At 39.6% G+C, this 15,460-nt stretch overlaps 1 protein-coding gene across 8 annotated transcripts in view; it reads right to left on the reverse strand.

Moving 5' to 3' along the window:
* Positions 1-15,460, reverse strand: part of MYO6 (myosin VI) — a 132,668-nt gene that overhangs the window by 22,845 nt on the left and 94,363 nt on the right. For all 8 annotated transcript variants that reach the window (XM_084752261.1, XM_084752257.1, XM_084752264.1 and 5 more), the window contains exons 19-25: positions 14,077-14,115; positions 11,469-11,562; positions 6,396-6,526; positions 6,228-6,305; positions 4,089-4,218; positions 1,917-2,007; positions 1,064-1,214 (exon numbers count right to left, since the gene is read on the reverse strand). In XM_084752261.1, coding sequence (XP_084608387.1) covers positions 1,064-1,214; positions 1,917-2,007; positions 4,089-4,218; positions 6,228-6,305; positions 6,396-6,526; positions 11,469-11,562; positions 14,077-14,115 — 714 coding nt within the window. The remainder of the gene's footprint in view (positions 1-1,063; positions 1,215-1,916; positions 2,008-4,088; positions 4,219-6,227; positions 6,306-6,395; positions 6,527-11,468; positions 11,563-14,076; positions 14,116-15,460) is intronic.

Raw genomic sequence — 15,460 nt, forward strand, 5'->3', positions numbered from 1 at the left:
CTTAAGGACCAGTTGGGAAAGTACATCTAGACTTGTTGGATAATTTTCCTGGGTTAGTTTTGGTTGATGATGATAACCTCATAAACCAGTCTCATCCTTGATCAATAAAGTCAGCTGAGCACACCATAGCATCTTCATCCCTTTCTTGATTGTTTTCTCTTTTTACTTCTAATATTTACCCTGTCACCAGGGCATTGACTTCTGAATGCTACCTGAGAAAACTCTGAAAACCCCCCCACCATATAATTGAGAAAATTGAAAAAGATGATATATGAGAACAAACAAGTATAGAGAATACTTTAAGTCACATTAACAAGAAACAATTGAAAATGAAAACCAAATAGCCTAATTTTTCCTTAAAAATAAAGAAAATTAACTGCTCCTTTTAAAATAGCTAAGCAAATGATGAGATGTTGCATTAACCACACAAATCTAGTGACATAACAGCAGAGCCACAAAACGAAGTGCATGATTATGGCAGAGAAGTATGTAAAAGCGCATGCATACGAGGTGTGACCATAAAGGGCATGCAACATCGACTAGCTGAATGCTTACTGTGGCACTATAAAGGAGCTCTGGGTGACTGCCTTTCCATTTTTAACAATGACATGTGACTTTCTTAACTTAGCAGTTTTATTTCTGGGGGCTGAGGATAACTCAGTAGAAAGGCATCTGCAGGGCACACTCAGTGCACTATGTTCAATCCCCAGCACCACCAGAAAAAAAAAAAAAACCACAATAACAATTGGCTTTGGAAAACATAAAACAATTTAATTCACTTTAACCCTCTTTGAGTCATGACTGCAAAAGCTTACCAACACTCAGTATTTTAGTTGCTCTCTGGAGAGTAACGTTTTCCCTAACAGATAATAATCACGTAACAATTATTTATCTTTTTACTACAAAATTTTTCAAGTATTGAGAAAAGACTAATGTGAGTATCCACTTGTTAATGTTTTGTATCTTGAATAAATAAGGCTATTTCCCTATACAATTTCAATACCAATAACAAAAACAGCACATTATATAAGACAGTAAGACAAACTGGATTAAAATCGCCCACCTTAATCTTGGCCATCAGAGCATCAATAGAAACTTCCAGGTCTTTGATCTGCCTGTTCACCTCTGGCTTCCCATCCTTCAGCGCACTCACGACCTCGTTAAACTTATCGAGTCTTTTCTTCAGTGTGCCCACCTTAACCAGGCCATCGATGCTAGAAAGGCAAGAGCTCCATCAGACGCTTCCCTCACAAGGTAACAGGGAGGGCTCTCATGGATGGAAAGTGAACGCTGTGGCTAACAGGGCAGGTTACTTCTGTCTTCAATGATGTTTAGTAGTCTGTTCAGGTCTCATATTAAGTATAAAAAGAATCAGATACATGTTTGAATAGCATTGATGACTGTCAATAAGTTGGAGGCTGGCTACTTTTAGACTGAAAACTGAGGATTCAAATTTTAAGACTCAAATGATCCAATGCCTCATTGAAAACGTATGGCGTCAATAGCTATTCAAACTTCCAAAGCTTAAGAAGTAACTTGGTAATACAAATTTTGAATAAGAGCAAAATGCAATATATACAGTGAAATGATATAAAGTAAAACAACATGATTTTATGAGTAATCTTGAAATTATGATCAGGCTATTGAGTGTCATCAAAACTAGCATCTAACTTGGCATCTCCGAGAAACTCTAATCATAAAGTCACCACACTCATTCCAATCTTTCAGAGCTCACATTTCTGCCAGGCACTCAGACCCTTTGGCCGAGCACCAAGCTAAGTGATGAGGGAGCTGATTCTGAACACACAGCACAAACAAGCCATCTGCAAAGAACACAGGACCCAATTGCTCCTCGTCACGGCTTCATCGCCAGTCTCTACAGTCATGCTGTGTTGGTCTTTAGACCTCCATCTTACCGTGGTTTGTGTCTCCTTTTGCAAAGCCACATTCGGATGGTTTTCTGCATTTTAATGCATGCCTCGGCTCGATATTTTATTTTGTTTTTCACTATGTGTGAGAGTGAAATAAAATGACAGAAAAATTTTGGTTTAAATAGGACATAAATGAAAAACCCTTTCATTTCCACAAAGCAATTCTCATAAATTCTTGATGAATATATTATTCGACCCATCAGAATTAGGAAATCTAGCATTTCTTTAACTTCTTAAAAATAAAAGTGATTGATGTGGCTAGCATTATATTTTTAAAATATTCCACAATATGCAATCCTGCTGTTACCAAACTGTCCTGGACCACATTTCTATTAAATGTTCCAGTGATTCTCAACCTTCCTAATGCTGTGACCCCTTAATACAGCTCCTCATGCTATGTTGAAGCACAACAAAAAAATTTATTTTTGATACTACTTCATAATTTTAACTTTGCTACTGTTATGAATCATAATGTAAATATCTGTATTTTCTGGTGGTCTTAGGCAACCCCTGTGAAGGGGTATTTCAACCCACAGAGAGATTATGACCCACATATTGAGAAACACTGTTTTAAATGCTATGTCTTAAAAAAAAATTAACCTGCCAAATGATTTACTTTCTTCTGGAAATTGACAATAAACATTGTGAGTATGGTCTCTCGAGAGTCCCACACTAAAATAATCTTTCAACTGCAGGTGGTCTAGAATCTCCTAGTGCAATTGGATCTTAGGGTTTTTTTTTTTATAAAGAGCTTTCCAATTAATATTGGAGTAAGGATTCTGTCTGGTAAATGACCCTGGTGAGTCTTTACAACACCATGCACACAGAGGTGTGGTACAGTTAGTATAATAACATACATTTTCCTCCAAACGCATTATATATAAAGTTGAAAGGACCAAACCCATGAAAACCATTTATAGTTTATGTGGAAAATGACAAAGAAAGAGGTTCTCTTGTCTTTTTCCTTTATTATAGTTTTTTTTTAAATAAATATGCACTGTTTTCTAACAAAAGATCTCAACAATAAGGTGCTAGTTCTTTTGTGCTAGACCAGGGGAATTTTACTAAATCCTCTGTTCCACCCCCCCCCCACCCAGACGATACCCAAGGGTATAGTTTGCTTAGCATTTGGAAGGCCCAGAGTTCAATACACAGCACTTCAAATTAAATAGATTGTATGGGGTGGGGTGGAGGCAGAGACAGAAAGAAACATGTGCAGAGACAGAACACAGATCATCTCCTGAGAATGTCTACTGCACACACCATTTAGGCGGAGAGGAAATAGTTTCAGCTAAGATCTGAGAAAATGGAGAGGTTTGGGGATCAAGGAGGGAAAGAGGAAAAAGGAAGAGAGTAAGTTTATGTATTGCTTGGGAAAAGATGAAATTAACATCCCTAGAATATATCTCAGATAGTAAATGTCATCTGACCTTCAGAAAATAAAAATCTGTGCTGGCTTAGTTATTGGGGAAGCATTACATCAGACACAACAGGAACCAAAGGTGCCCAGTGTCATCTATGAGACAGCCTCATGAAGTTCCTCAAACCATCTCACTCCCAAAACAACAAATCTTGGTGTGAAATAAATCATAGTTTAGAGAGAAGGTTTGGTTTTTTTGTTATTCCTGAGATAGAATCTCATTTCAAGGAAGGTTTTGAACATTTTTCTTTTTTTTAATTTTATTAATGTATTCATATTACATCTCAATGGTTATCCCATCCCTTGTATCCTCCCATTCTTCCCTCCCTCCCATTTTCCCCTTACCCTCCTCCCCTATGACTGTTCCTGAGGGGGATTTCCTCCCCCTGTATATGCTCATAGGGTATCAAGTCTCTTCTTGGTAGCCTGCTAGAACCTTTTTTTCTTTATTTTTCTTTTATGTGTATGGATGTTTTTCCTGCCTGTGCACCACATCCATGTAGTCAGAAGAGAACACTGAATCCCCTAGAACTGAGTTACACACAGCTGTGAGCTGCCATATGAACTAGGAATCAAACTGAGCTCCTCTGAAAGAGTAACCTGTACTCTCAGGTTACTCACCTCACCACTCAGCCATCTCTCCAACCCCAAGGCCTTTAATTCTCCATTCTTCAACTCCAGCCTCCCGAGCACTGGGATTAACGACTGAGGCACTATGCCAGAGAGAAAACACTTACGTTTGATGACAGAGAGCGAACACCACTGAACTTTCTTCCAGCGACTGCAGACTAGCCAAAGGTTGACTCTCTTAACCAGCTCTGCTAAGTGATCTGGGTCAGACTTCATAATCTGATCAAATTCTGCAAACTAAAAGTAAGATAACTGAGTGTCAGTGTTGAAGGGTAAATGTATTCAAATCGAGGGAAAATAAAACACATGGGTTTCAAATCCCAAACCTAATTTCCTAAAAATGGCTCAAAGTCAACTCCAGAGACATCTTAGCAGGGTCAACAGAAAACATAAACACATTTGGCCACATGTCATGGTCCTTTCCTTCTGTCTTTCCTTTAGCAATTTTTGGAGGGTAGGAAGGAATACGTACTTATTCCTAAGTAGCAGCAAAAATAGGAATAGGAAAAATTCTTAAATGACTAACAACAGACAATAGGCGGAGATATTTGAGGGGAAATGTTGAATAGGGCCGACACATCTGAGCCAGTTCACCCACATTCTCAGACACTCACACAGCTCTTGACAAGTGGAGATCATCTAAAACAAGGGAGCCACCAAAAGTATTATCTCTCCCAAAGCCAACTCCCATTTCAGACAAAAATTTAAAAAAAATTGCTACTAAGAGAGAGATACACAAATGCAATGGACATGTGGCTACTCGTGAATAAATGTATTACTTCTGCTGTTTACCAACAAATTCCAGAATTATTTCCATTATTCACCGAATATTACCCTGCAGTATTAAAGGTGGCATGTGCAATCAACAAAATGGTTTTTTAATCATAAAAACTTTAAAGTTAGTACAACAAGATTACACATCCCTAGACCTGATTGCCTTAAGCTTTTAACAACCCTTTCTCATCTTTCTGGAGACAAATAATCCAAGTTCTTTCTCTACTCTACTAAATAGTTACTGTGTCTCTGAAACAGGAGAAATGTTGAATTTATGATAAATAATACTAAGTAAAGTGAAGCCAACTATGAACATCTATATTTTCTTTTTCTCTTAATTTTTCACAGGAAATGCTATGGATTCTGTAGCAAAGACACTACAGAGGAAAAAACACTAGTAGTGCAAACACACACTTTTATCTTGTGCTCAAAAGTGTGAAATTAGATTTACGATAATTAACTAATTCTGAAGACATGAACAATAGTTGACTACTGTAGCTGGTTATTTAGTCGCAATAGCAATTGTTTACAATTATAATGATGTAATCATTATGTCCATGTTTTAAATGTTGGGAACATGGAGATGTTATTACTAACACTATGAGCAGTAGCTTTAGGTGTTCCTGTACAGAATACAGTTAGCTATGAAGTATTCTACAGTCAGCCAACATCCCAACTGCAGTACTATGTTAACCTAAAGAATAACCTAATGTGTGTTGTTTATACAATCTTCACTGTAAAACTGGGCAACAGTCAGTACAAATGCTGATCCAATTTTATTTGCTTTCTATATCTACCATACTGTAGTGAAACTTTCTCATACTGAGGACTCCACCATACTCTGAAACCTCACCAAGCAAAGTGGCACATGCTTATAACCCTAGTGTTTAGGAGTCTGGAACAATTTAGATAGAGAATTCCCAGTCAGCTTGAGTTACATACTGAACTTTCTAACTGCCCCACAAATTGAAATATTCTAGAAATGTCTTCAACCTATCTAAAATGTTGCAAAGTGTTGGCTAGTCCTTATTTAAGAGGTGAGATATGATAGATGTTGATTTTCATTCAGAAACTTAGACCCAACAAGATAGGAAAGATGTTTACTTCAAGTGTGCCAAATACAAATAGCCAAATCACTATGAATGTAACATATATATAATTCCTGACTGTCTCATGGTTCTTCCTGACATATACTGTTTATTTTATTCATGTGCAATAACATAAGTATATATGTTAAAAAAGAAACATAATAAAAAAAAAGAAACAATTCAACAATGCCCTGATTCCAATACTGATTAAAACTATAATTTAAACTCAGACTATGAAACACCCCAAGCAGGAAAACTGTGAGTGGAAACATAATCTCATGTTGTTGCATGTAATGCTGTAATAATATAAATTGCTAATAACTAAGGAAATGTATACCAAGCCCAACTACCATATGCTAAAGTTCAAAATAAATGCATATTTACCTTGCCAGGCCGGAAAAATACTTTTGTTAGCCCAAATTTGTAGTCAACTTCATTTAATCCCAAAGCTTTAAAAAGAGCCTGAAAAACAAGTTTAAAAAGTTGAGTTCTAACTACAGTTAATAGAAAAGATTTGTTGCTGAGAAATTCCTATTGAAGCAGCATTTATACCTTACAAAATAGCCTTGGATCCAGCCTTGCAAGCTTTTCTGGCATGTACTTTTTGTACATGTTGTAGAGTTCATGAAATGAGGCTCTTGAGGGGAACCCTCCTTGCATTAAGTCCAGGACAGACACCATACCTGGAGTCATGAGCACAAATAATAACCAGTCACAAAACAAGTCCAGGGGAACATGGCAGGGACTCAGCAGTTTTACAAGTGCAAGTTTATGAAAAGATAAGCTACAGGGAGGAAGTATCAGCAATGAGGTAGGTACTGCCCAGAAAATACACTTCCAGGCAGTATGTCCCAACTTACATATCACTTAAAACAGCCACAGTGAAATCCCAAGTAAAATCTGCACAGCTGACCATTTCTCAGAGGCAACCTGTCTAGAGGGCTCCAGTATGGTTTCTATCTTTTTTAAAACTCACAAAAGTACATAAGGCAAAATCCTGAATTTGGCCACTTTAAGTTCTAAGATTAATTTTAGAACAGCATTTCTGAAAAGTTCTCCATAGTTCCCCAAGAACATAAAACAAAAGAGAATGTATTATTTAAACCTTATTATAATATAGCATGTTATATTATATACACCACACACACACACACCACACCACACCACACACACATACACACACACACACACACACACCACCACACACACACACACCACACCACACACACACACACACACACACACACACACACACACACACCACACACACACACACACCACACCACACACACACACACACACACACACACACACCACACACACCCTTCTACTGGATTACAACTATAGCTCCCAAGTAGAGCACTAACTAGCCTTGCAGGCCCAAAGCACTAGGATCTAGCTCCAGCTTCAAAATAAGAGCTCTCCTACTAAGCTCCCAAAAAAAACCCTAATTTATTGGCTGAGAAGTTGAATGCATAAGATAAATATAAATTGTTAATTTAACTCTAAAAATGGTCAACCTAAGCCTCAAGTCAACATGAACTTCTTAACAGCAGACAAAACAAAGGTTACAAAAGAAGAAAGCCCGCCTTCCTCCATCTTCTTTTACTGTGTCCTGGTATCTGCTAAATAGTCGTTTTTAGTAGAAAGTGTCTGTCCGGGTTAGTTTTTGTCAACTGGACACACACTTGAGCCATCTGGGAAGGGAGAATGTCAGTTGAGAAAAATTTGCCCCTAGGCAAATTTGTAGGCATTTCCTTGACTAATGCTTGATGTGGGCGGACCCAGGCCATTGTGGTCGTTAGTCTTGGGTTGTATAAGAAAGGTGGCTGAGCTGGCCAGCAAACAATGCTCCTTCCCAGGCTCTGCTACAGCTCCTGCCTCCAGGTTCCCACCCTGAGGTCCAGCCCTGGCTTCCCTCAGTGCCGGAACATGACCTGGGAGTGGCAGAAAGAATCAAACCCTTTCCTCTTTCCAGTTACCTTTGGTCATGGTCTTAACCACAACAACAGAAAGCAAATTAGGGGAGTAGCTTAAATTAATTATCCTCAAAACAGGAAGGAAAAATACCCTAAACGGGAAGAGAAGATAGAATCTACATTTCAACTATGACAGAGACAAAAAATGCCCAACGGCTTCCACACTCAGACTTGGTGTTCCAACACAGAACACACAAGTCAACAGGCAGTAGGAATATTCAATAAAAATACTGTGCTGGCAGCCGGGGGTGTGACCCAGTGGTAGGGCACATATCTCATGCTCAGGAGGCCTGGTGATTCAATTTCTAAGACCACAAAAAACAAAATCCAAGTAAAAACTACTATAATGAATGTTCATCTTGGTAACTGCATTAGGATGAGTACTTATTTGACTATAATAGCAACTGTTTTAAATTATTAATTATTAAGATGCAGTTATTAAATCAAGATGAACAAAATTAGGCATGGTTAAAAATATAAAATATGAGTAGCAGACATGGAAAGCAAAATTAATAATACAGCCTTACTTTAGCCTTTATGCCAAAATGAACTCCAGTTGGTCAAATTAGAATTTTAAAGAAAGAATATAATTTTTAATAAGTGAATTCTTAATTTTAAAATAATTTTTTAGGAAAGATAGATCTTCTATACAGATTGAATACTAGCCTATTTGGCTGAATAATAAAACCCCATGTGCTCCGTGAGAGAGTATGCCAAGGTGACAGTTTTAGTCGGCACCTCAGAAAGATTTATCTTCATATAATTTCTGCATTTGTGAATCTAAATTACAACTTTTTTTCACTCATGGACAAAAACATGTGGAGAATGTCCAGACATTCATAGAGTCACTGCTTATAACAGAAAAAAATAACAGAAATAACTTAAAGACCTAATCATTAAATTGTATACAGCCATAAAATAGAATATACTACATTGGTTAGGGAGCTTGGATTTATCCAACCAACATAAAAATATACCTAGAGCATAATATGTTAAAAGCAACACACAGAGACCATTGCTTTTTCCGTTGCAGTACCAAAGAGTGGACCCAGGGCACAGCACATACTAAAACAAGTATTCTACCACTGGACTGAGCTACAGCCTTAACTCTTGGCTATTTAGTTCAGGCTAACTTTGAATTCATGAATGACAAGAACAAGATTTAGTTCTCAAATCTGCTAGCAGGAAAAAAAAAAGGTAAGGTTAGGTTGGTATTGTCATTGTTTTTGACAACAAAATGATGTCACCTGTTAAATTACAACTTAACTGACTGTGCTAAAATACACCGAGTATTCCGCTAACATACTAGTAAGCCTGCCCGTGCTCTGCTAAGCTAAACACACATGACTGTAGCTACACACGCTTTACAGACAACATGCTAGATGCTCACTGGGGAGATAAGTATGCTATGCTAAACAAATCCCAAAAGGGAAAAGGCAAATTCAAAGTGATGAAAATCACCTGAAAGACAATATATAACAATATATAACTGTGTTTTTTCAGAATATCACTGTTATTAAGTAACACCTGACTAAGGACATGCTAGAAGTTGAGTCTCTGCAATCTACATGCAAAGGATTTTTCAATAAATGTAGGCACTGTATAAAAAGAGTCCCCTGTTGTCCTATGCAGAAATACTCCAGGCATGCATTACTTTACTTTCCAGGATTTAAATTAGCCAAAAATAAGTCTTTGTATCCGATAGACTGTGCATTCCATTCAATAACCAATCAGTCTAATACACACTAGAAAAAAACAGGATTTTGAGGATGCCAAAGCACAGTTCCTGGAGGGAAATGTTAAATAATTATGCTAGCAAGCCCCTCTTTACAGCAGGAGGCAGCCCCATCGGTGTCATGAAGAGTTATACAAGTATACATAAAGTCTGTAACGGCAGCTGTGAAATCAAAGGGGCAGACCTCAGTACCGTGGACTGGGGCCTTGTGGAGCCAGGATTGAGGCTGGTTCTCATAGGAAGCAGCTACGAAGCTGACAAGTGATGGATGACGGAAAGACATCCCAACAAACAAACAGCGTGTGCACAGACCCTGCCTTGGGAGGGAATTTGAAGCACCAGGGGTGAGCCAGTGTGCCTGGAGCACAGACCGAAGAGAACGGAAAGAGGGGAGCTAGTGCGGGCACATGGAAAGGAAGCGAGAGAAGGCTCAGCAACAGCACTCACGGTGTCGGAGGTCACCGTGCTTGAGAAACAGACAACATGTCCTGCACTATCAAACAGGGCAGTCATTAGCCACAGGCCCTTAGCTGCACCAGATACACAGAGCTGTGTGAAGTCACTTCTACAGAAGTCCTGCCAGCCACATTTCAAAAGCTTAAGAGCTCATAGCGTCAATCTCCTGGTTACCATGCCAGGGGTTGCAGAAGGAATAGGAGGCAGGAGACACAGAAATCAAAACCAACCAAAGAGAAAAGAAACTAGATAGAAACAGTACAGAAAAGGAGGATCTGGAGGGCAATGTAGGTGACAGATGAGAGCCTAGTATGTCTCGGTGGCACTGGGGGGTGCTCTGTCCCGTGGGCCCTAGCCCAGTTCTTAATGGGCACTGCTGACTCATGAGAGGCAGGAAGGCACTACAGCAGGGACAGGCCGTGCCTGCTTTTAACAGGCCTGATGGGGGATGCAGACAGGAAGAAGTGCCCCCCCCACCCTCCCCAACCCCCACCCCCCACCCCCACCCCCACCCCCGCAGCATCCAGGTGAAGGTCAGAGGCTTTGGTGAGAGCAGAGGCCATCTGCTGACAGAGCCTCAGAGTTCTAAAGAGAGCAAGGGGGCTGCGGGGAGGGGAGCTGGCTGGCTCTGCAGAGAAACAGAAAAATGCTGAGCAGGGAAACTTGGCAGGAGAGGCTCGAGAGCCCTGAAAGGCCAGCGACCACAAACTGAAGTGCTGCCAGCCTGGCTGGCCTACCAGACCTGTGCAGACGGAGGAAACACTGGAGCAAGTTCTTAGCAGCTAGAGTTCAGTGAGAGAGTGAGAAACAGACCCAGGCTGAAGCTGGCCTCATCTGGGGAGAACTCTAATACAGAATTAAGCGCAGGGGTTTTGAAAAGAGTTTACTTAAAGAGACCTCAGCCTCACTGTAAAGGGGCCTCTGAGAGGACCGGAATAAGGTGTCAGAGAACAGGGTTGGGAAGGCAGCAGGGCCTGCCTGAGCTAGAACAAACCAAACTGCAGGAAGAGCAAGGCTGCAGCTACAGCTGCCCTGGGATGTGTGGGCACAGAGTGTCAGCGCCCGAGGCTTCTGTGACTGAGTGAAGCCAGGACTGGGCTGGAAGGGACAGATTAATCAAACTCAGGAAAGTACCACAGAGCCCAAAGGCTTCATCCTGCTTTGATTTTTTTTTCCACAAATGGGGAAGGAGAAGCAAGGTCACCAAGCCTCTCCTAACCCAGCTGTGTGGGTGATGCGGACTAGTGTGGGCTGCGGCTGCCAGATGCAGTCTGTACAGAGATCCAGGTCTGCCGGTGAAGCTTACTTGACAGAAGTTAATGTTGCTCACGTTACCTGCATCCTGTGCTTAAATTAAGGGAAACATAAGAATCTTGTTGAACTTGAAGATGAGTAATGTGACAGGGAGCTGTCGGTCCCAAGACAGTGTGACAGACTATGAAAATATGGAAATACCTGAGCACTGAAGTTGAGACAGAATTTGGGCACCTTCAAAGTGGTGACTTGTCATCTTTAAGTTGGGTTTGATGCAGCGAATGAAGCTGGCTCCCTGAGAGAATGAGAGATACTTTTAAAGAGAGTACACACAACCTCTTTATGCTTCTATATCTATGAATACCACCAAACTTTTACAATATATTAGCATAGTAGACGGTACAAAATAATTACAAAGAAACTTAATTTTTTATTGTCATACTTCTAGAATTTGAACCTTGAAATTAATGTCTATATTAGGAATAAATATTAACAGGATGACATTTTAGTTTTGAATGCCAAAAATCATAAAAAGAAAAAGCCTTTCACTGCAAAGTATGGTATCACATTTAGACAAAGCCCACTGTAGGCTTAACTCTATCTTCTCAGAGATGGTCTGGAGTTTGTTTTCCAGGGCCAGGCCTTGAACACACAGGCACACATTCTACCATTGAGCTAGATTCCCAGCCTCTACAGAAGCAGGGAAAGGAAATAAAAATAATGCTGGGTAAGTTTAGGCCAAAACATGAGCAAACAAAAGACACACATAATCAGTATTTTTATTTGATTTAAAAAACATACAGGTCCCAAACTGCACCACTATGCGCTTTTCAAGTTTTGTTTGTTAAGCAATTGCTTTAAAACTTCAAGGCTTCGATGCCGTGATCATATTTTGCTAAATAAGGCAGAAATAACACTGTTTATCCCACTGTGAGAGTGCTGTGTACTGAAGATAATGTAGCAGACAATCCAAACAGCTCCTTTCCTTTAAGGCCGCCACCTCACAGCACTGAATACTTACCTCAGTAACGATGCTCACCACGGACACTTGGACAACATGTCTCTATAAGTCACAAATCACCTCATCATTTTAGACCAGCACAGTCTTTGGAAAATGAAATTAAAGCAACCTCCTCGTTACACTTGAAGTTTACAGATGCCTGAGTCGTGAGGAAGGGTGTGGGGTAAATGCAATCAAATACACTATACATGTATGAAATTCTCAAAGAAAAACCATCCCATGTTTACAAGATGCTCTTAAGAGTCAAATATGTTAGAAACTCAGAACATTCACGATTTTCTGGGTGGCTCCAAAGGCAAACCTGTCAGTAGGCACAGCAGTAGCGGCACTGACAGAGTGGGTGGGCTGCTGAAACAAACGGTACTTTAAAAGGAAGAGTATTAAATTCAGTGCTGTGACTTGTATAAAAAGTAAGCCTTTCCTTGGATTTTCATATAACTCACATGTTTGTTGTGGTTTGCATGTTGCTTTTTAAAATACAAGCTCTCATTATACAGGCCAGCCTGGCCCCAAACTTATGATCGTCCTGTCTCAACTTCCCAAGTGCTGGGACTGCCAGGTGTATGCTACCATACTCAGCAATTAGGGTTTCTTTCTCTACAGGTCTTGTTTTTCAGTCAAAACACTAGGGTAATGTGAGTCACAGCTGTAATCCCCAGACTACTGAGGCAGATAGCATGACTGCAAGCTCAGGGACAGCCTGGGCTCCACAGCAATGCAAAGCCAGCATGACCTATATGAAGAGACCCCGGGCAAAAATATATGAAAAAAAAAAATCAAAGGCCAGGTGTTCAGCGTAGTGGTACAGTATTGGTAGAGTATTTGCATAGCACATACAAGATCCTAGGTTCAATGCTAACACCATCAAAAACACTAGGAAAAAAATACTACAGTGAACCAACCAAAAGTAGTTAAAAGATGGGCTTCTAATAAACTTGGCATTTATAAAGGACAGAAAATACTAAGCTCATTTTTGTCTGCAGCACACTGTCATGTCTGAAGAATGTTACAATGATAAATTACATGTTATATTTAAAATTAAAATAATGTTTGCTTTTTTAGTAATTGCTAATTATTTTCACTTTTGTGAAATCTTCATTTATTAACTATAAACACTTCCAGATAATTTCATTTCACAACATATTTGGTCTTTCTTTTAAAAAAGAAAACCTAATAACAAATTTACCATCTTAAAAGCTGACTGTGTTGGGGGGAGTGTGCGCACGTGCGTGTGCATGTGTATGTGTGTGGGGGAGTGTTTTTTTTTTAGGATTTGTGTGTATGTGTGTTGGTGTGTGTGTGTTGGTGTGTGTTGGTATGTATGTGTTTGTGTATGTGTGTGTATGGTTGAGGTTGTGTGTGGGGGAGGGTGTTGGTGTGTGTGTGAGGTTGTGGGTGCTTGTGTTTGTGTATGTGTGTGTGTGTGTGTGGTTGAGGTTGTGGGTGTGTGGGTGTGTGGGTGTGTGAGGTTGTAGGTATGTGGGTGTGTGGGTGTGTTGGTGTGTGTGTGTTTGTATATGTGTGTGTGTGTGTGTGTGTGTGTGTGTGTGTGGTTATTGATGGGTGTAGGTGTGCATTGGGGCTGACACCCTGAATCTTATGCTTACCAGGTAAAAGTCTAGCACTGAGTTCAATTCTAATCCTGTAAACTGACTTCTTTTCTGAAAGAGAATGTGGTTTAAAATATGCCTCTCATTACTCCAAGGTTACTGTGTTTACTTGCATAAGCACTAATAATAGTTACAAAAGACCATTTTAAAAACCTGTTTTCTTATTAAATGTACTCACAGTACTTCGAAGTTTATCCAGAAGCAAATTTAACTGTGTCTAGAAAAAGAAAATATGATTATTTCAGAAAGTCAAAATACATAGTGGAAACGCATTAATATTAACTCTCCAATATTAGACTAAAATAACATGCAAAGCATCCACACATAACATGTTATAACAACCTCCCAAAACACAAACTCTGGAACAGGCAGCATCATGCAAAGTGGCTAATGAAATGTCAATGACAACAACTTACATTACTAACAGAGAACGTGTATCATTAAGGTTGCAATTAGTGACACGTTAACCAACAGGAGAAGGAAAACTACATGAGCAATAAGTGAAAGCATGTGAAGAAACCAGGGACATACAGTATGAAGGCTACAGTACAGGATCTGAGTGTGTGGCAAACAAGGGCCCACCGTGTCCCATGCTACGAAGGATGAGGTGCTTAAAATGAGCACTATTTGTACATCAGGATTGGCCCATGCAGCAGGGTGAAACAAAACTGTCCTGCTCTAACTTCATAAATTCTCTTCCTTATTTAAAAATTTTTACATATTGCAAGTGCTTTTCAAATTCTAATAAATTTCTTTGAAAATTCTTTTAAAATATTCATTTTCACAATGAATACAGTTACGATGATTTCCTAGTTTCGGAACACTGATTATAATTTGCCCTGGTTCAGTGTGTTTAAATCATGTTTGTTTTGCTGTTCTACAAAGTAATTTTCTGATGAAATGCTTATTAAGCTACTTGGAAAATACACATTAAGATGCTAATTCTTAAATTACCATATGGTGTTGAGCATAGCTATAATTAATAGTAACGCATAGATTTTGCTGAGCGCTTTTCTGTGAGGGAGGCGCTGCTCAAAGAAAGCTTTTCGTGAGTATTGTTATATTTAATCCAATGACGATACAATACAATGAACTCAATTAAGCCTAGATTATAGGACTCGTTATGCAGGTGTTAAGATCTAGGGAGAGAAACAGAGTGTCTAGGAGCCTGCAGCTAGCGCTGGCAAAGCCCTGACATCCAAGTTCATTCTGTGACTGGGGAGCTACCGGTTATTAAAACAGAATGAACCTGTCATGGGACTGAAGAATACAGTCACATGCACAAAACGAGGTGACAGCAGTCAGCATCAGTCTGTCCCTCACACAGCTGAAAGGCAAGGCGAGAGCCTCTTTGGAAAGAAAGCAATGGCTGCAAACTCTTTTTTTAATCCGTAGACAGTGAAATGTTTTGCTCCCCCCCAAAAATGGAGATAAAGTCAGAACAGTGGAAGAAAAAAAACTAAATATCAAGAGCTGAGAAAACAGAAAAGAATGCTCATTAACACAAAGCCAGGACTCAGGAGAAGGAAGTGCTTTTGGCGAATCAGGCTGCATTTGTACTT

Source organism: Acomys minous (genome assembly GCF_964271855.1).
Source record: "Acomys minous genome assembly, chromosome: 13".
NCBI lineage: Eukaryota > Metazoa > Chordata > Mammalia > Rodentia > Muridae > Acomys > Acomys minous.